This window comes from Schistocerca piceifrons, chromosome 3 (genome assembly GCF_021461385.2).
Source record: "Schistocerca piceifrons isolate TAMUIC-IGC-003096 chromosome 3, iqSchPice1.1, whole genome shotgun sequence".
Taxonomy (NCBI): Eukaryota; Metazoa; Arthropoda; class Insecta; order Orthoptera; family Acrididae; genus Schistocerca; species Schistocerca piceifrons.
This window is the reverse complement of record NC_060140.1, coordinates 276,790,519-276,812,822: the sequence shown is the minus strand read 5'-3', so window position 1 is coordinate 276,812,822 and position 22,304 is coordinate 276,790,519. Positions and strand designations below refer to the sequence as shown.

Here is a 22,304-nt window from a genome sequence, read left to right as displayed (position 1 = left end):
ACGAAACGCGCCGCTCTTCTTTGGATCTTCTCTATCTCCTCCGTCAGACCGATCTGGTACGGATCCCACACTGATGAGCAATACTCAAGTATAGGTCGAACGAGAGTTTTGTAAGCCACCTCCTTTGTTGATGGACTACATTTTCTAAGGACTCTCCCAATGAATCTCAACCTGGCACCCGCCTTACCAACAATTAATTTTATATGATCATTCCACTTCAAATCGTTCCGCACGCATACTCCCAGATATTCTACAGAAGTAACTGCTACCAGTGTTTGTTCCGCTATCATATAATCATACAATAAAGGCTCCTTCTTTCTATGTATTCGCCATACATTACATTTGTCTATGTTAAGGGTCAGTTGCCACTCCCTGCACCAAGTGCCTATCCGCTGCAGATCTTCCTGCATTTCGCTACAATTTTTTAATGCTGCAACTTCTCTGTATACTACAGCATCATCCGCGAAAAGCCCCATGGAACTTCCGACACTATCTACTAGGTCATTTATATATATATTGTGAAAAGCAATGGTCCCATAACACTCCTCTGTGGCACGCCAGAACGTCTGTAGACGTCTCCCCATTGATAACAACATGCTGTGTTCGGTTTGCTAAAAACTCTTCAATCCAGCCACACAGCTGGTCTGATATTCCGTAGGCTCTTACTTTGTTTATCAGGTGACAGTGCGGAACTGTATCGAACGCCTTCCAGAAGTAAGGAAAACAGCTGTTTGAAAGCTACATATGTTTTTCTTGTATAGCCATGCCAGAATTTCTGATTATGTGGTTAAGGTTTAATTATGATTGTAGAAACAGGTACATTAGACACTATTCTTCTTTATTCCTGATGACAGTAAAGTTGTAGTTCATCTGTAAAAGCACCTGCTTCAAAATACGTACAATATGGAGTTGTGTCTTAACTGTTGCTTTGTCAGCCACAGGTGTGAAGTAGAAAAATTGTTTCTCCTTATGCAAATATATCATTATTTTTGAAGAACAAATGAGTGTAAAGTTAAATTTGCTTAACTGATTAAAAGCTTGTTGAAGAGTATAACCTGTAAAGAACATTGTCTGTAGAGGTTTTGCCATTTAGTGTCAGTGAACTACTGAGTAACTGTTTGTAATTAATGTATGCTGTGTACAGTAAGTAGATTAATTTCCTGTGTAGCAAAATTAAAACAAAAAAGTCCCCCCCCCCCTCCCCCATTTGCTGGTTGGAGACTTCAATGCTCACCACCCACATTGGGGATCTCCGTGTCCTTGTCAGAGAGGATCCCTGTTGATTTACCTCTTCCACCAAGTAGTTTGCCTCAACACTGGGGAACCTACATTTTTGTCTGCCTCCATGTCGACCTGCTCTCATTTGGACCTTTTGGTCAGTACTGTTAGGCTAGCTCAGCACTTTGAATGGTTTACTCTTGCTGATACACATTTGAGTGACACATATTCCATGTGTCCATCGATTACAGCCACAACTGCCACCTAAGTGCCCAAGATGCTGGAAGTTTTCCCAAGCCAATTGGACACTTTCTCCTTTCTAGCAAAATGTGATGACCGTCAATTTCCTAGCATCGACGATCAGGTCACTCATGTTACGGAAGCTACTCTTACAGTGCGGAATGTTCAATACCTCATAGCTCCTTTTTGCACTGGTGCCTCCCAGTTCCTTGGTGGAACGAGGTGTGCCGTGATGCAGTACATGAGCGGAGACATGCTCTTCGCGTTTTCCCCCCATCATCCTACACTGGTCAACAGTATCCACTGTAAGCAATTATGTGCACGATGCTATTGCATCATATGTGATAGCAAGAAGGCAAGCTGGGATTTCTTTACCAGCTCCTTTAATACCTTCACTGCCTCATCAGTTGTTTGAAGTTGAATCCTGCAGATATCCGGCATGCCTAGTTTTTCTCCGACCTTTGGGCTAACTGTTGCGCAGGATACCTTAGTGGACCCAGTTGCAATCTTGGGTTGACACTCTGCTGAGGTTTTGAGCTCTTGTAATTACCCATCAGCCGTTCTCCCAAAGAAACAGATTGCAGAAGAGTGACATCTTGCTTTTTCCTCTCAAAAACTCGAAAGCTATAATGCCGTTTTTTCTGTGCAGGAACTTGGACATGCACTCTCCTCTTCTCGCTCCTCTGTTCCTGGATCGGATGGTATCCATGTCCAAATGTTGCTGCATCTATTGTACCCTACTCTGTGCTACCTCCTCTGCCTTTGTAATTGACCCTGGGTCAACAGTACCTTTTCCAGAAGATGGCAGGAAGCTGTCGTCATTCCTGTTCCGAGACCTAAAAAGGACAAACATCTCCCCTCCAGCTATCACCCAATCTCTCTCACGGGTAGTGTTTGAGGTTCTTGAGTGTATGGTAAATTGCCGTTTCGGCTGGTGGCTCGAGTCACAAAACCTTTTAGCAACTGTCCAATGCAGTTTCCGAAAGCATTGTTCCACTGTTGACCATCTTGTTGCTCTCTCCACTTGTATCATGAACAATTTTCTCAGGAAACGCCAAACAGTAGCTATATTTTTTGATCTGGAGAGGGCATATGATACCTTTTGGAGGACAGGCATCCTCAACACACTGTTCTCTTGGGGCTTTCGAGGTCGGCTACCCCTTTTCATCTGTGAATTTATGACAGAGCACACATTTAAGGTGTGGGTGAACACTGCTCTATCGCGTACTTTCTCCCAAGAAAATGGCATGCCCCAGGACTCTGTGCTAAGTGTTATACTGTTTGCCATTGCCATAAATCCAGTTGTGGATTTTCTCCTTTCCGATGTCTCGGCCTCCCTCTTTATCGATGATTTTGCAATCTGCTACAGGTCTCGACAGACTAGCCTTCTTGAACGTGATGTCTCGATCACCTCCACTCAGGGATCATCGAAACCGGCATCCGATTTTCTCCCAGTAAGACCATCTGTGTAAATTTTTGGTGTCGTACAGAGTTTTATCCACCTTACCTACATCTAGACCCTGTTGACATTCCATTCATGTACATCGCCAAATTGTTGGGACTTAAGTTTGACAGAAAACTGTGCTAGTCTTCCCAGGTTTCATATCTTTCGGCTCGCTGTCTGCGATCCCTCAATACCCTCCGTGTTCTGAATGGTACCTCTTGGGGAGTGGACCGAGTGGTGCACCTCCACCTATATCGCAATGCCTCCTTGGATTTAGGGTATGCAGGCAGCCCTTACTCTCTACTACCACTGGGAGTCTGCTTCTGTCAACTGCTGCATTCTCTTTTTTTCCAATTTCCTAAAACTTTGACAAATTGTGGCATGACACCACCTTGGCTTTGCCCCCGGACATGCTTTCTCCGTGACCTTTGTCAGCTTCCCAAAGATAGTATCCCTCCTATAGTTTGTCGGGCATTTGCTGCTCTATGCACACAAATGGAGGATGCCACATTTATTTACAGATGGCTCTGAGACCATCTTTGGTGTCGGGAGTGCCTATATTATTGACCACACCCCTCTTAGATTTTGGCTTCCTAACCAGTGTTTGCCTTTTACTGCAGAGCTTTATGCTGTTCTCCAGGCTGTCCAATACATCCGTTGCCATCAACGGATACAATATATTATATACTCGGATTCGCTCAGTTCTCTTCTCAATCTCCAAGCTCTTTATCCCAATCACCATCTGGTCCACCAGATTCAGGACTGCCTCCACATGCTCCACCTAGGGGGCATCTCTGTGTCATTCCTCTGGATCCCAGGGCATGCTGGTATATGCGGAAACAAGGCAGCCAGTAAAGCAGCAAAGGCTGCTGTCTCTCTTCCTCGGCCCGCTGTTCACATGGTTCCCTTTGCCAATCTACAGAGTGTTTTACATCATCATGTTGCTGTTTCATGGGACACACATTGGTCTGCACTTCAGGATAATAAATTATAGGACATAAAACCTCTTCCCTCTGCTTGGACCCCTTCCTCCTGGCCTCGTTTTCGAGGGGAGGTAATTTTAACTACACTCCGGATTGGGCACTGTCTTTTTAGCCATTGACATCTTTTAAGTGGCAGTCCTCCCCCGCTTTGTCCCCACTGCTCTCAATTGTGGACAGTGAGACACCTTTTACTTTAGTGCCCCTATTTTAATCCACTACACGCCCATTTACAGCTGTCGCCTGAAATATCGTCCCTTTTAACAGATGACGCACGCTCATCCAATCATACCCTTGAGTTGATAAGTGTTAGTGAGATGACATCAGTCATTTGAAGTTTTTTTTTTTTTTTCCACGGAAAACAACCCCCATTCAATAGCACTCCTAAGATTTCCTTTCGGTTTTGGTTTCCCTTCTCCTTGAGTTTTCCTCCCATTGCTGCTGATTTAAATTCCTGTTTCTACCCTTCACTAAGCCACAGAATGGGTACTTATGACCATAGCTGTTTTTCACCATAAAACTATAACCCAAAAAAAGAAGAAAAAGTGTTTTTTCTGTACAGCACATACCAAACGCACTAAATCTCTCTTCCTTTGTTGTGTATTTAGTGAAAGTATCCTTTTCATTGTAATGAAACGCCTCTCATTTCCTGGTGTTGTCACAGGTATTGCACAGGTAATTCGTAGAAGTTTCACTGACTTTGGTGAAACAGTTCCTAATTTGTACATGCAATTCAGACATGTTAAAGCTCTCTTCAGTTTGGAAATCATTTCTACTGTACATGACTATCAGTTACTGTCACAGTTCATTTTCATTTAAGTTGAATAATTTAACTGTGGTCTGAAGTTCTTTGTCAGGGAATAACAGCCTGTGTTTTGGAAACAAACTGGGCTGGAATAGCTGCTGACAAGTGATTGCTAAATGCAAAACGCTCATCAGTTTTAGCTGTAATAAGGCCAAAGATTTCTTCTGCGACAGTTTTACAAGAGTCTACAAGATGCAAACATTTAGCACTGGGGATCTCTTCGTTTCCATTCCTGTTGTTCCAGTGATGATAGAGGTCAAGAGAATTTCTCATCAGTTGCATTGCTGACTTGAAATGAGACATTCTTAAGAGCTTTTACAGTCTTAACATCTCTGTGTTGCAGCTGATTTAACAAAATGTCACAGTGCGGTAGTACCTTACTGAAAATGCAAACCAAAGTAGCAATTCTTGGTTGTTGATGAAAAATTTCCAAAGTCCATCTGCTTTCCTGGTTGTTGAATGATGATTGCTATCATCATCCTCAATAATCCTAAGGCACACGTCTGTTTCATTCTTACAGATATATATGGTGTCCACACATTCCATTTTAAAATTCCATCCTGTGCCAGCATTTCTTGGGACACGATTCTTCATAGCATTATCCAGTATGACAGCACTTTTTACTGACTTTGAGATGAAAGCAGACAGTCCCTGCAAATTGCTAAAAAAAATACTACATTGTTTTTGTTGTGTTGCACAGCACTCTTCAATGAGGTTGAGTTGGTGGGCATAACAAATTCGCTCTTTTGTACACTGCTTTCACTTATCTGCATACTGTTGTGCCCACCACTCACAACTGAAGCTACATCATAGCTCTGAGCTATCGGTTTTTCTGGAGAGTTGCCAGTCTTTAGTTTGTCAAGGTCTTTGAACAGCTCACTACTTGTACCTGCAGCTGTATGATTTTTGGGTGTTATGAATTAAAAATTCATATCAAACAATAAATACGTGTTGACACAATGTTTCACATTCTGTCGTTTTATAAGTTTCAGTTGTGACGCACTCTGTTTGTGATATTTCTTTATAAATCGACTGATGACAGTGTGTCAGCAGCCCAGTCTGAATTGTTTTTAAATGTCCAAAAAATACACAATTATTAATTTTTTCGATATGTTCCTTGAATGTGGAATCCATTACTGCCACCAGATTCACCAGATCCTGAGAAACACTAAGTTTCTGTGAAGTATCCATTTCATTATTCCCTTAGTGTAAATTCACATTTCCCACAGAATATGCTACTCGCTAAGAATGTAACTATTCTTAGGAACATCTTCATTATGCTTCTTATTTCTCATACTGTATGTTGTATGCAGCTGACATCTCATATCAACTTTTCCAAGCCCAGCATACGCAATGCTATATTTTATGTGTATTTCAGTCAACTTCCTTTTTTGTCTCAAACAACTAAGTGTTTAATGTCTGTTAACCCATTAGGGGTCCAAGGACATTCCTGAAGATTTGTTACCAGACACATGTGACAGAAGAAAGCTTTTAATATTATGAAAAGGAAAGTTGCTACTCACCATACAGTTGAGATGCTGAATCACAGGTAGGCACAACACAAAGACAGTCACAAATAAGCTATTGTCGTCTCCACTATATGGTGAGTAGCAACTTTCCTTTCCGTAATATTGTTACATTCCATCCTGGATTTTCCACTGTTTTATAGAAGAAAGCAGGCAGCCAGTCTGCACATTTATATAATGTAGGAGTAAATTTTCTAGTAAAACTACTTTCACTTTTGCACACATTTTGAGTCTGTACAATACTGAAATCAGGTTTTTGGTGGTTCTGGCCTTTTCAGTTCCATCTTTTTTCAAAACTAAGATTTTGACTACCTGTAGTTAAAATAATGTTTGCGATATTTATACTGTTCATTCTAAATAGGAAACTAGGACACACATTAGCCTCTAGCTCGCAGTTTCAAGCAATCTGATTCATAATAAATAAATAAATACTAGTACACCGGCACAGCACTATTGAAGTTACACAAAAAAAGTAAAGGACAATCAAACAATTTAAAATCGTAGATGGTAAAATAATCTGTACTGAAACTGAGTGAAACTCCAAATCTGCAATAGCTGTTGATTGTGTTTTCACTGTACAATGACCAGTTTCATATCCTGGAGATATATCTTCAGGTCATATCACATACAGAATAAAACAACATAACTAAAAGCACTAATGGTGAACATAACCTACTGAACGAAGTAGACAGAAGAGCGATGTACTCACAAAACGAAACTTAATGTGCCTTGAATATCAAGATGATAGTGCGCGCAAAAACATGTCACTCCTCAGTAAAGCCTTGGATGAAAAGGCAGACGGGCATCTGCTCCGAACTATGCGTGATCAGTAATACATCTCCAAAACACAGTCAAAAGATGAGCCTAGAGAGCACATGACAATCCACATGTGACCGAATAAAACCTATAAACACAAAACACTTCAGAATGAATGTAATGAAAATTAAAATACCACTCACGGTGTTTGTAGAGTATGAAAACGAAGAAACCTATCATCAAAATCCACAGGAGAAACAAAGAATTAAGACGTGTGATCCTTTGGAGCCATCGACATTAAAATATATAGTCATGTGTCAAATAGAACTAAAAGTTACAGTGCTATCTACACATTGAATACGGTGAAGCGAAGCATGCCTCACGCCATCATGAACATGGTGACATCTACCATTAGAAACTGAATTAAAAGGACACATACATTGGACCACGGAAATAGCAGTAACACAATGGATTTCGGTGTTAAATAACAATCTGGTGCATGAGATAGAAACCATTAAGCATTACTCTTATGAAAAATAAGATACAACAAAATTTATTCTGTATGCAGATATGGCTTGAAGATACACCTCCAGGGTATGAAATCATCATCATACAGTGAAAACATAATCAACAGCTAATATGGATTTGGACTTTCAATTTTAATACAGATTATTTTCCCTCTCTGACTATAAATTGTTTGATTGTCCTTCACGTTATGAAAGTTTTTTAGCTGTTGCTTTCCAACCTAAAAGGTTATTCATAAAAAAAAGCTTGGCTTATGATCCATACTCATATACTTCACTTGTTTTGCACAGATGCCATCCTAAGCAGCCCTAACATCAACTCTCTGTGCCCGCTCAACTCGTAATTACCCCCCCCCCCCCCCCCTCCACATGTGTCCATCGTCTGTCTTTTAAACGACCAGGATGGTTTGCCGAGAGTCCAACTGTTGACCCATTCTAAAAACCTTGATCATTTGCATACAGGGGCTGGTGGTATGAGAAAATTAAACAAGCCTATTTGTGATTCACGATACTTACGTATTGCAAGCTTTTGCATGATTGATATTATTTGGAGGGTGCTGCCTCAGAGTCCTCAAGGAATGACTACCTCTGTTGCTGACCTCTTCCACGTGTCACTTCCCCCAAAACTTTCGCCCAACATCACACAAAATCCAGAAAAATATATTGGTTTCAGCCCTGTGCACAAATTCCATCATGCTAGAGGGTAAGAGAGAGAGAGAGAGAGAGAGAGAGAGAGCATCTCTTTCACTCTGTTCGTACAGAAAAAAATATTTTTTACTTACAACTCCTTCAGTCAAACCGAACTGAAAGCTAACAACTATGCATGATCCTATCCTACCCCACTCCTGGCTACCTTTGAAGAGTGGCCTCCAACCTAACGTCGCATCCTTTCTTAGATCCCTTCCTCTTAGTGGAGGAAAGACCAGGTAGCCACCATCTTTAGACAGACCCTGCTTTGATCGTCTTCCTTGCAGGCAAAGAGTCAATCAGCTTTCTGAATTTTGCACCTGAAAGTCCTGCCACCGTGATTCAATTATCACATCTATGTCATTCATAGAAGCTTGTATTGTAAGGCAACACAGTTCTCAGTGATCAGGAAAAAGAATGTCGAACACACATGTGGGCACACCCATCCCTTGCCCTGCAGATAATCACACTATTGATAAAGCCAAATAAGACACTGGTATAGGCAGAGCTAATAACTAGCAGTGTACGTTGTTGTAGTTTAAATGCTTTTTGTGAAATTTGTGTATTTGGCCCTTTATTTGCAGAGATTAACAGCTGACATGGAAAAGACTTCCTTTTTATTATTATTATTATTATTATTAATATTATTATTATTATTAACAGATGCACTGTAGGAATTTTGACACATGTTCAAAAAAAAAACATTCATTCCAGAATGTGAATCAACATTTTAAGAAAATGCAAGTATAAGAATTTACCATCTTATCAGTATCGAAATTATGAGAAGTAGGTGATGGGTAGATTAAGCATGGCCTGTTTGAAGGAATCATCTCCGACATTGTTAGAAATGATTTCCCTGAATCATGATGCAAGCACAGATTTGTGTCGGACCCCTCCCAAGTGCACATCCATGGTATGAAGTACCATACCATATCACTTTATTTCAATAATGAATATGATGATGTAATTATGAGAGGTGTTCAATAAGTAATGTAACACATTATTTTCTTGGCAAATTTTGCTTGTAAATACAGAATTTGATGTGAGACATTATGGAACATTTCTACTTCAGCCCCTATTGATCCATGAAGTTCCAGTCGGTGGCAGTGCTATATGTAGCCTTCAAAATGGCATCTGTGATGGAGGTGTATTTCAGGCAGAGGGCTGTCATTGAATTTCTTGAAGTAGAAAACCAGAACATCTCAGGTATTCATAGGCTCTTACAGAAAGTCCTAGCAGTGAACAAAAGCACAGTGAGTCATTGGGTGAGGTGTCTGTCACCATCGCAACAAGGTCATGCAAACCTGTCCAATCTTGTGTGTGCCAGCTGGCTGCACACACAAAAAAATGGTTCAAATGGCTCTGAGCACTATGGGACTCAACTGCTGAGGTCATTAGTCCCCTAGAACTTAGAACTAGTGAAACCTAACTAACCTAAGGACATCACAAACATCCATGCCCGAGGCAGGATTCGAACCTGCGACCGTAGCGGTCTTGCGGTTCCAGACTGCAGCGCCTTTAACCGCACGGCCACTTCGGCCGGCGGCTGCACACACACAACTGTGGCTCCGGCAGTGTTGGAATGTGCGGACACTGTCATTTGAGGTGATAGATGAGTCACAAACAAACACCTCACGGCTCATCTGGACATCTCTGTTGGTAGTGCTGACACTGTCATCCACCTGTTGTACTCAAAGGTGTCTCCTTTGGGTTCCTCGCTGCCTAACATAAGACCATAAAGAGCAATAAAGGACCATCTGTGCAGAATTGCTTGTGAGTTAATAGACTGATTGTGACAGTTTTTTGTTGAACCTCGTCACAAGTGTGGGCTCATCTCTTCGATTTGGAAACAAAACAGCAATCCATGGAGTGATGCCAATCCCCACCTCTCCTCCGAAGAAAACATGCAAAGCCTCAGCCAGTAAATTTATGGCGACAGCTTTCTTGGACTCTGAAGGGGTTATTTTGTTTGATAGCCTCCCTCATGGTGCAACAATAAACTCTGAAGTGCATTGTGCAAACCTCAAGGAATTGAAGAAACGACTTCAGCTCATTCATCACCACAAAAATGCAAATTAACTTCCTCTCCATGACAGCGGAAGCCTCACTCAAGTGTGCACTGTAGAGGCACCCACAAAACTTCTTTGGACTGTTTCTCTCATCTATCCTGCAGCTCGTATCTGGCAGCTTCCAACTTACATCTGTATGGCCCAATGAACACTCTTCGGGAAGCAGTACATGGATGATGGGGAGGTTAGTGATGCAGCAAGACATTGGCTCATATGTCGACCAGTACAGTGGTGTGCACATGGGTATGCAAATCCTCCCAGTAAGGTTGGCATACGGCCATCACATTGAACAGAAATTGTATTGAAATATAGGATTTTGTACCCAAGAGAGTGGGGAATAATATGATACATTGGAATCCTGAATAAAACAAGCCCACTTTCAGAAAAAAAAATTGTTTCATTACTTATTGAATGCCCCTCTTATTACTCCACATTAATAATTTAGCAATATTTGTATTCCAGGCAATTAAATTTTTATATTTTGAAAAAGGGAAGAAGAATAAAACAAACTTGCATTTCCTGGTTGGTGGACGGGTACTAAAGTATTTGTCAAGCTGTCTTGAACGAGAAAGAAAGCTTACGGAGCTGTTACAGTAAGTAATAGCAACTGGTTGCATTGCTGTGTTTAATTCCTCATCTTTACTGCATAATTATTGCTTCCTTTGACCCAGTATGTCTTCACTCCCTGGATTGTACTATGTGGCGCGTACTGACTTCAATCTTCCCAACATAAAAACTTTTATCTAAGATCATAGTAACAGCTGCTGATGCAGTCCTATTGGTACAGTGGATGTCAGTAGGTGCAGCTGACATCTTCTTTGATAATTCTCTGAACATAAATGGATTTTATTTGGTAATGAATGTTATTAAACAACTGGACTAATCTTTATCATAAATAAAATTTATTCCACATTTGAATTCAGTGAACCAGTGTCACAACAAGAAGGAAAATTAAAATTTAATTTGTTAGTGATGTTAAGTTTGTCAGAAATGTAGCAATGACAGAAAGTGTTCATCAAAAACTAACCGCAAATGACAGATACAGTTACTGATTCCCACCAAATCTGCACCTGATGCCAGGGATGATGATTGCATTACTTAAGCTTGAGGTGTATTCCTAGTTATTAGATTAAGGTAGAACATACACACATCTTCATGTGTATTTGGGAACATGCTGAAAAGATTTCCCCCCCCCCCCCCCTCCTGTACATAGTATATCCCATGCACAAATGTGTTGAGTGGATAACTGTGGTGAATGATTTTGCAATTCAGTATAGTAGTGTGTGTGTGTGTATGTGTGTGTGTGTGTGTGTGTGTGTTTTGTTGGGGACAATTATGGGCATTAAAGAAATGGAGTGCAAATAGCCCTCATTCCATGAGTGGTGAGGTTTAGAATTTATCCCAGATCCAAGAATACACAGTTCAGTAATCAGGGACTGTATGTTACAGTGTCTTCAACTCTTTCCCGTCAAATACTGATGAGATCAATATCCACCATCAGGATATGAATTAGGTACTTCTGGGTCAAGCATCTCCACTTGTTACTGACACTCTTGTTGTCAATATTTGTTGCATATCTAAATCTCGGTATATGTTTTATGTCCCTTGAATTATTAGTAAAAATTGTAAAGTATGCGTAGAAATTGCTGTAACATGAAATTCATTCTGTACAATATACAGGGTGGCCCATAGGTGTGGAATTACACTTCTACAACCAAACTGGTGGATAAATAGAAATTTAAAGTCAGGTAGTGTGAGATACAGGGGGAAGGGGGGCAATGATAACCAAACACTTCATCACACACCAGAAGCTGTCTTGCATGACGTAGGTACGTAACCAAGATGGTGACCATTTAGGATGTAACCATGTCGGGTGCAGTTTTTAAATGGAAAAGCGGTCATGTGACCTATCAGACAATTACACTGGAAAAACAATTATGCCTTTCATTTGAACATAGCTTTATTCTTTCTCAAATTACGTGTAATATTTCTTCCTTACATGTGCCATGAAAACTGGTGGGATTAACACAAGTCAAATGCATTCAGAATGTCCTGATATCAGGAGAGAGGAGCACCCATATTATTACAGATTATTTCTATCAGTGCCACCTAGACATGATCTATTGTCCACAGTGTGGAACTCTGTCTGAAACTGAAAACTGGGTGAACAAAAACAGTTGTGAATGAAACATCAACCATTGTTCTGGAGTCATTCAGTAAGAGTCCAGAGCGCATACTCACCACGTCTCACTGGAAATTGGGGTCAGCCGTACAGCAATAATGAAAACTTCCACCACATATAAATGGGACTGTTACAAAATGCAAATGTTACATCATCTCAATGAAGACAGCCTAGTTCATCATATTTATTTTGCAGAATGTGTGACATGCAGGCTGGATGAAAACTAATATTACTCCTGTGGTGAACTGGTTAAGGATGAAGGTTCTATTGACCACATGGGTGAGTGCTTAGTGTTTAAGGTCATTGATCAATTCCACCAACAATTTTTAGAGGGAGAGATATCTCAAAGAAGAATCACTCACCCTTGATGACAACTGAAAAGCTACTCTTTAACATTAAGCTGCAAAATTGATATGCAGGTAACCAAAGTAGCTGTATGCCGAAAGGATTGCACCAAGCAAGGCAGCAAAAGCATCAGCCATTATTTTTCACTGAGCAAGGTGGTGCAGTGGTTAGCACACTGGACTCGCATTCGGGAGGACGATGGTTCAAACCCATGTCTGGCCATCCTGATTTAGGTTTTCTGTGATTCCTCTATATATCTTCAGGCAAATGCTGGGATGGTTCCTTTGAAAGAGCATGGCAGATTTCCTTCCCCACCCTTCACTAATCCGACAGGACAGATGACCTCGCTGTTCGATCTCTCCCCCAAATCGACCAACCAACCATTATTTTTCGCATTAGTGAGATCCTTTATGTATTACAACTACAGATTTTATTCTTTGCAAGATTCCAGACCAGTTTTGTAGGATTTAGGTCCAGATGATATGGCATTAGGAAGGGAACCATTTTGTTTCAAATTTTACATTTGGAATAAAGAGTACAAGGTTGGTGCTCTGTCCATTTCTGCGTGATGGTCATTGAGGAAAAATTACCATGAAATAAAATTCGGCATTCACAGGAATGAAATGTTGCCTTGGTACTGATGTTTGACAGTACTCATCGGATAGTGTTACTTTTCAACATTTATTCCTAGTGTAGTGGTGTATGAAAAATAATGACTCATTTATACCGGTGTTGTGTGCAACAAAACCTTTGATGTTTTTGCGAAGATAATTTTCCCTGTATTGTTCATCATGTAGTAGAAATTGCTATCTAATAACACATTCTGCTCTACACAGCTGATGCTGCTAATAAATAAGAATCATGTGTACCCTTGCTTGATGAAGGCCTTTCGACAAAAAGCTACTTCGGTGGTTTACGGGTCAATTTTGCTGATTTTATAATTGGGCTCCTTTACAGTTACCTTCATAAGGCTAAGATCTTTCAAAAAAATAAAAAAGCGCTAGCTGCTAGACCATGCTGAAACGTTTCCTTTCTTGTGAATATTCCAATGAAAGTTTCTCAATAAGTGACTTTACAAAGCACTGTGAAGAACATAAAGCTTTGTGTAATTTGAAAATAGCAATGAGTAAAAAAGTTCCAGTAATGGTGTTGTAAAATTTCTTTTTAAAAGCACAAATAATACAAATAATAATTGTTACATTCCATCCTGGATTTTCCATTGTTTGAAATAATTCAGACTGTATGATTAATCTGTAATTTAGATTTTGTTATACCTTAGATCCATCATCATATAAAATAATTAAATATGGGGCTATATCAAGTGTGTGAGTATGTTGGCAGATGTAATTGTTACATGATGCATGACCAGTCATTCGAGAACAAGTCTTAAATGTGAAATTACGCAAGTTAAAAGAAACGATCAGCAAGGTAATCTCGGGGGCATTCTGTCTTCTTTAATAGAAGAATTGATGAAGAACACAAATAGCGCTCGGTCGTTTTATTATCAAACGATCCACTTCCATGTCCTCTAATTCAGTCTCCGAAAAGTTTTTAAAACACAATGAAAATGACTTTCGTGACAAGGAAATAAGAAAGATAGACAATTAGAAAATAATTAACACAACTACATGCAGTTAATGACAATTATTGGCCAGCAGTTTATAGGTTACATAATTTATATCCTGCTTCGAAGGGCTCAAAATGTTGAAAGGCACAAACGTAATTGTATAAAATCCGAAGAGTGCTCTCTTAATTAGTTACCAGCAATACGAAATAAGCAATTAACAGAATTTCAGAAGCTTCACTATGAATAAAAATGCTTTCTTTGACTGCATGAAATAATTCTGACTTCCTACTAAAATAAAAATAAAAAGTAATCTACAGAATACAATTATGAATTCATTGTCCTTGCTTTACCCACAGAGTTGCTTTTAGATAGCACTTAGGAGTACTGATGTTCCAGTCTGATCAACTGTCTCTTGCTGCTGTGGTGTTAGCTTTTACTGTGATGAAATTGAAAGAATTGAAAGGTGGTGTATCATGGCAAAAAATGTGTGTAATGACTGCTTGAAGGGAGACACACCCAACAGGTATGGATACTGAGAATATAATAAAATCAGTTGGTATCATGTCCATTCCTCCGTAATTTGCACATCATTGACTGACTTTGGCTAGTCAACATGTGCTTACATTTTGCAATGCGTCGCACACTATCCTCTTTGTCAATAAAATTACTGTCATTAACAGCAGGTCACCATGGCTTCCATGACTTCAATTGAAGGTATTTTGCTCAACTGGTTTCTGTGACCACTTTTTGCACTTGCACTGTGAGGTGCACTGCTTTGAATTGGAAAATGACTGTACTTGGTCATTTACCAAGTTATTTCCTGCTGCAGCCAGGTTACCACTTTGCCTTGCTGAGTAATAAACTTCAATTTTATGTCTAATAAAACTTTCGCAATATGTCAAATTACACACACATGGACTGTTTCATTAGGTAAGCAGCCATGGTGAGATGTATGAAATTAAACAAAAAAGTTTTACGGAATATGTTGTGCTTTGATTTTACGTAACGGTGCATCAGGAGGCGGCATGAAGTGGATATGTGCCTTTCTCATTATGCCAGCAGTTGTACTATATGAGTGTGCCTCACAAAAGAACTGTCCGAATGTCACAATGAGCCCTTCCATCCCTTCATAGATGTGACTTCCTTTATGAAGCGTTAAGCACATGATACTGTGAGTTATCATATCCTTTCGGCTTCTCATGCAGATACCTTGTGATACGAAACAAATTTTTATTGGGCTAACAAAATGTTCAAATGTGTGTGAATTCCTTAGGGACCAAACTGCTAAGGTCATCAGTCCCTAGACTTATATACTACTTCAAATAACTTGTGCTAAGACCAAAAATGTCTGTCCGAGACAGCAAAGGACTTGGAAGAGCAGTTGAATGGAATGGACAGTGTCTTGAAAGGAGGATATAAGATGAACATCAACAAAAGCAAAACAAGGATAATGGAATGTAGCCTAATTAAGTCGGGTGATGCTGAGGGAATTAGATTAGGAAATGAGGCACTTAAAGTAGTAAAGGAGTTTTGCTATTTGGGGAGCAAAATAACTGATAATGGTCGAAGTAGAGAGGATATAAAATGTAGGCTGGCAATGGCAAGGAAAGCGTTTCTGAAGAAGAGAAATTTGTTAACATCCAGTATTGATTTAAGTGTCAGGAAGTCATTTCTGAAAGTATTCGTATGGAGTGTAGCCATGTATGGAAGTGAAACATGGACGATAAATAGTTTGGACAAGAAGAGAATAGAAGCTTTTGAAATGTGGTGCTACAGAAGAATGCTGAAGATTAGATGGGTAGATCACATAACTAATGAGGAAGTATTGAATAGGATTGGGGAGAAGAGAAGTTTGTGGCACAACTTGACCAGAAGAAGGGATCGGTTGGTAGGACATGTTCTGAGGCATCAAGGGATCACCAATTTAGTATTGGAGGGCAGCGTGGAGGGTAAAAATCGTAGAGGGAGACCAAGAGATGAATACACTAAGCAGATTCAGAAGGATGTAGGTTGCAGTAGGTACTGGGAGATGAAAAAGCTTGCACAGGATAGAGTAGCATGGAGAGCTGCATCAAACCAGTCTTAGGACTGAAGACCACAACAACAACAACAAGACCAAAAAACACACACACACACACACACACACACACACACACACACACACACACACATGCCCGAGGGAGGACTTGAACCGGATACAAAATATTTTTTCATGTTTTGCAGTTTTAAAAATAGGTATATGATATGTCTTGTGGAAAAGATTTTTGCTACTCTCGTGAACAACATAATTTTGAGGTTTCTTCAGGTGAGCTAATCTTCAGTTCATTTCAGAGAACTTTGTGAATCCTGCAAATTTTAGTGCCAGTAATACCTTAAACTACTAAAAAAAAGCATATGCTCCATTATGAAGACTAGCTATGTTTTTGTTTTGGTGATCAGAATCTTCTATCTCAGTGCCCTTTTGACAATAGGAAATCATTGAGTACATCCACCCCTGTACAGGAGGTAAAAGTAAACAAAGCATTCTCATTGTGGTTCAGTAAAGTGCACTGTGCCTCCACTTACGAACCAAACCATACAGCCTTGTATACACTGCTCAGTCTCCCAAGGTGCCTCAAAGGGTCGTTTTGAACTTAGAGTGTGCACACAATGTCACATTATCGTATAAAGGTTGTCAGCACAATTGGCATATGCCATAGTGAGTCATTCAGCATTCAACCACTACCATGAGATGTAGAAACTGAGGATCTACCTGGTAGTAGTTGCACACAGTTCAATAAAAATAATGATATCTTCAGATTATGGCTTGTAAGCACCCCAAGCAAAATGCAATGGAAGTGTGTGCTGCCTTTTTAGAGACAACTGTGAGGGCTGTGTCAACATTCCCATGCAATTAAATTGGCCTTTAAGCATATATTATGTACAAAAGTAAAAAATCCTGTCATGTAGCATGGCAAGAAAGTTGGGTAGAGAACATCTGGATTGGAACGTGGATAAAAGAGGTCTGATCCTCTTCACCATCAGTTGTAAGATTTCACCAATGCCTGATAATTGTTACAGCTGAGTGCAGAGATAGACAGGTACCATTGCAGTTCTCAAAAAGGGCCGTCATTTTTTGGGCCATTATCACATTTGACTGTTGACAACTTTAATCACTGATGAAAGTTACAGTATTGCTGCAGGAGCTTCCAGTGTACTGTTAAGTCCTAAAGTCAATGTTTCAGCAATGGCTTTGTCTTCAGAGATGATAATGCATGAGCACACCAAACCCACCTCCTGAACACCTTCCTCCAGTATGTGTGAATCAACCAAATGGAATGCCCTGCAGTATCTGCTGGCATGAATTGGATTGAGCATGCTTGGGACTAGTTGAAACTGGATTTATGTTGTCATAAGAAACCACTTCACACATCATATGAACTCTGTCAAAGAGAATGTGACAGTCTTGACAGCAAAATCGAGACAACCTTGAGACAGTGTGCTATCGGAGATCCTTGTATGCTATAATTTGTAGCATGGAGCAACACACAATTGAATATTATCCAACAACAGACTTCGATTTCACAGGTGTGCACTTCCACATATGCCTCCTTTATTTTAGTTACTGTTGTGTTTTTGTTTCACAGTAAAGTTGTTTGTTTAATTCATTAATGCATGTTGTTTAATTCCCTGCTGTCTTTGAACATAAACCCACTCAAGTTCTGGGCAGTCTTGTGGGCAGTTTATTACACTCCGTACTCATATACTGCAAAGAATGTTACACCTATCATCATTTGTAAGTTATGAGTATGGGACTAATCTGTTTTGAAAGTGTTCGGCTTCAAGTTCAGAAACATATTTCAATTTCCCTGTAGTTACATACAGAACTTGCAGGAAGATTTCAATGTGTACGGTACCTCAGGAATTTGAACGTGAATGTTCTTGAGTAAATCATGCTTTATTACTCTTAGAGGTATGCTTGAAAATCATTCGTTAAGTCACTGTAGAAAAAATTTCAAGTAAATGTTTTTAAATGTGCCTGTCTGCTGCTCCATGCTGCTCCCATGCTGAGAGTAGCACAATCAGTTACATACTCTGTTGCCAAATACTGGGCTTTGTGTGGTAAAAACAGTGATGTCAGCAAGATTGGTGTCCACCTTAGACACAATGATAGTCGTCACTGGAATGCTAAAATAAACAGCAGTTTCCTGGCTTCATGTCTCCTGTAATTTACGTGATCTCAGTTGCTAATAGGTGGTGCACTAAGAATTGAGTGACAGCCAATGGCTCAGTTTCTAAAAACTGTACAGTCAACAAAGTTCTTTCTAGCCTGCACGAACCAGGCTTATATGTAGTAAGCCTGCTCCTTGCCCCATAGAAGAATGATGGAGATGTAATTAGACAGTGTTTGCTGGACTAGAACTGGCAAGACATTTTAACCCAACCATAACTAATAGACGTACAGCTGCCGAGAAAAACATGGAACAGCCTCAACCACATGACACAGATACACAAGATGTAAAGCCCTCAGTGTGACGGTGGTGCAGTGGATCAAACAGTAGACCACATTATTTCTACATGCCCAATAAGACAAGTTAAAGAACAGGGGAACAACTTCCTGAGGGCCTCTCTGAAGACTGTTTCATTAAGTTCTCATGATGTAGATCTATGATGATGTCTAATTAATGCCTCTACATGTAAGTTGGAAGGGGCGGAGGGGGGGGGGGGGGGGGATGAAAGAGGAAGCTGCTTGGTAGATTTTTGCACAGAGCAAAATTTAATCATAGCTAACGGTTTGAAAATCATGAAAGAAGGCTGTATATGTGGAAGAGACCAGGAGACACCGGAAGGTTTCAGATTGATCATATAATCATAAGACATTTCCAGGGGTAGTGTGGACTCTGACCACAATTTATTGCTTATGAACTGTAGATTAAAACTGAAGAAACTACAAAAAGGTGGGATTTTAAGGAGATAGACCTGGATAAGCTGAAAGCACCTAAGGTTGTAGAGTGTTTCAGAGGGAGCATTAGTGAATGAATGACAAGAACAGAGGAAGGAAATACAGTGGAAGAAAGAGTAGATTTGAGGGATGAAATAGTGAAGGCAGCACAGGATCAAGTAGGTAAAAAAAAGACTAGTAGAAATCCTTGGGTAACACAAGATATATTGATTTTAATTGATGAAAGGGCAAAATGTAAAAACGCAGTAAATGAAGCACGTGAAAAGCAATACAAACACCAAAAAAATGAAATAAACGAAGTGCAAAATGGCTAATCAGAAATTGCTAGAGGACAAATATAAGGGTGTAGAAGCATACAGGCCGGCTGCAGTGGCCGAGCGGTTCTAGATGCTTCAGTCCGAAACTGCGCGACTGCTACGGTCGCAGGTTCGAATCCTGCCTCGGGTGTGGATGTGTGTGATGTCCTTAGGTTAGTTAGGTTTAAGTAGTTCTAAGTTCTTGGGGACTGATGACCTCAGATGTTAAGTCCCATAGTGCTCAGAGCCATTTGAACCGTTTTTTAGAAGCATACACTATATGACCAAAAGTATCCGGACACCTGGCTGAAAATGACTTAAGTTTATCGTGCCTCCATTTTTAATGCTGGAATTCAATATGGTGTTGGCCCATCATTAGCCTTGATGACAGCTTCCACTCTCACAGGCATATGTTCAATCAGGTGTTGGAAGGTTTCTTGGAGTGGCAGCCCATTCTTCACGGAGTGCTGCACTGAGGAGAGATATCGATGTCGGTCGGTGAGGCCTGGCACGAAGTCAGCATTCAGAAACATCCCAAAGGTGTTCTGCAGCATTCAGGTCAGGACTCTGTGCAGGCCAGTCCATTACAGGGATGTTACTGTCATGTAACCACTCCGCCACAGGCCGTGCATTACATTATGAACAGGTGCTCGATCATGTTGAAAGGTGCAATCGCCATCCTCGAGTTGCTCTTCAACAATGGGAAGCAAGAAGGTGCTTAAAATATCGATGTAGGCCTGTGCTTTGATAGTGCCATGCAAAACAACAAAGGGTGCAGGCCCCCCTCCATTAAAAACATGACCACACCACAACACCAACGCCTCTGAATTTTAGTGTTGGCACGACACATGCTGGCAGATGACATTCACCAGGCTTTCGCCATACCCACACCCTACCATCAGATTGCCACATTGTTTACCATGATTTGTCGCTCCACATGACATTTTTCCACTGTTCATTCGTCCAATGTTTACGCTCCTTACACCAAGCGAGGTGTCATTCAGCATTTACCGGCATGATGTGTGGCTTACGAGCAGCCGCTTGAAATCAGTTCTTTCACCTCCAACCTAACTGTCACAGTGCTTGTAGTGGATCCTGATGCAGTTTGGAATACCTGTGTGATAGTCTGGATAGATGTCTGCCTATTACACATTACGACCCTCTTCAACTGTCAGCGATCTCTGTCAGTCAACAGACAAGGTCGGCCTGTACGCTTTTGTGTTGTACGTGTCTCTCTTAACATTTCCACTTCCTATCACATCAGAAACAGTGGACCTAGGGATGTTTAGGAGTGTGGAAATCTCGCATACATAGGTATGACGCAAGTGACACCCAATCACCTGACCATGTTTGAAGTCGATGAATTCCACGGAGTGCCCCATTCTGCTCTCTCACAATGTCTAATGACTACTGAGGTCACTGATATGGCAGTAGGTGGCAGCACAAGGCACCTAATATGAAAAAGTATGTTTCCGGGGTATCTGGATACTTTTGATCACATAGTGTATATCACTAGGGGCAAGGTAGATGCTATTTACAGGAAAATTAAAGAGATCTTTGAAGAAAGTAGAGCCACCTGTATTAATATCAAGAGCTCATATCCTAAGGAAAGAAAAGAAAGCAGAAATGTTGACGGAGTATATAGTGTGTTTATACAATGAAGAGGTTCATGAGGGTGATACTACGGAAGAGGATGTAGATGAAGATAAGAGAGATATACGGTGTGAAGAATTTGACAAAGCGCTGAAAGACTTGAGTCGAAACAAGGCCCCGGAAGTAGACAACATTTCATTAGAGCTGCTGATAATCTTGGGAGAGCCAGTGTTGACAAAACTCTTCCATCTGGTGAGGAAGGTGAGTGAGATTAGTGGAGTATTCAGACTTCAAGAAGAATGTAATAATTCAAATTCCAAAGAAAAATTCCAAAGAAAGCAGTTACGGACAGGTGTGAAAATTACCAAACTATCAGTTTAATAAGTCATAGTTGCAAAACACTAACACGAATCTTTCACAGAAGAATGGAGAAACTGGTAGAAGCCGACTTTTGGAAGATCAGTTTGGTTTCCGGAGAAATCTAGAAACACGTGAAGCAATACTAACCATACAACTTCTAATACAAGATAGGTTAAGGAAAGGCAAACCTACGTTTATAGCATTTGTAGACTTAGAGGAAGCTTTGACAATGTTGACTGGAATGCTCTCTTTCAAATTCTAGAGGTGACGGATAAAATACAGGGAAAGTATTTGTATGGAGTGTAGCCATGTATGGTAATGAAACGTGGACTATAAATACTTTAGACAAGAAGAGAACAGAAGCTTTTGAAATGTGGTGCTACAGAAGAATGCTGAAGATTAGATCACATAACTAATGAGGAGGTACGGAATAGAATTGAAGAGAGAAAAAAATTGTGGTACAACCTGACTGGAAGAATTGATTGGTTCGTAGGACACACTCTGAGGGATTAGTCGATCACCAATTTGGTACTGGAGGGCAGCACGGGAAAGGTAAAAATTGAAGAGGGAGACCAAGAGATGAATATAGTAAGCAGATTCAGAAGGATGTAGGTTGTAGTAGATACTCGGAAATGAAGAGGCTTGCACAAAATAAAGTAGCATGGAGAGCTGCATCAACAGCAACTTAGAGGTTTGTACCCGATTAATTTAAGAGAGACAGAACTGATCCCCATGGTATACAAAACAGGTCAGAACACTATTGCAGATGC

The 22,304-nt window shown here is 40.4% G+C and overlaps 1 protein-coding gene across 1 annotated transcript in view; it reads left to right on the top strand.

Moving 5' to 3' along the window:
• LOC124789357 (alanyl-tRNA editing protein Aarsd1) overlaps nt 1-22,304 on the top strand; it is an 87,927-nt gene that overhangs the window by 43,792 nt on the left and 21,831 nt on the right. The window contains exon 7 of the mRNA XM_047256684.1: nt 10,712-10,842. Coding sequence (XP_047112640.1) covers nt 10,712-10,842 — 131 coding nt within the window. The remainder of the gene's footprint in view (nt 1-10,711; nt 10,843-22,304) is intronic.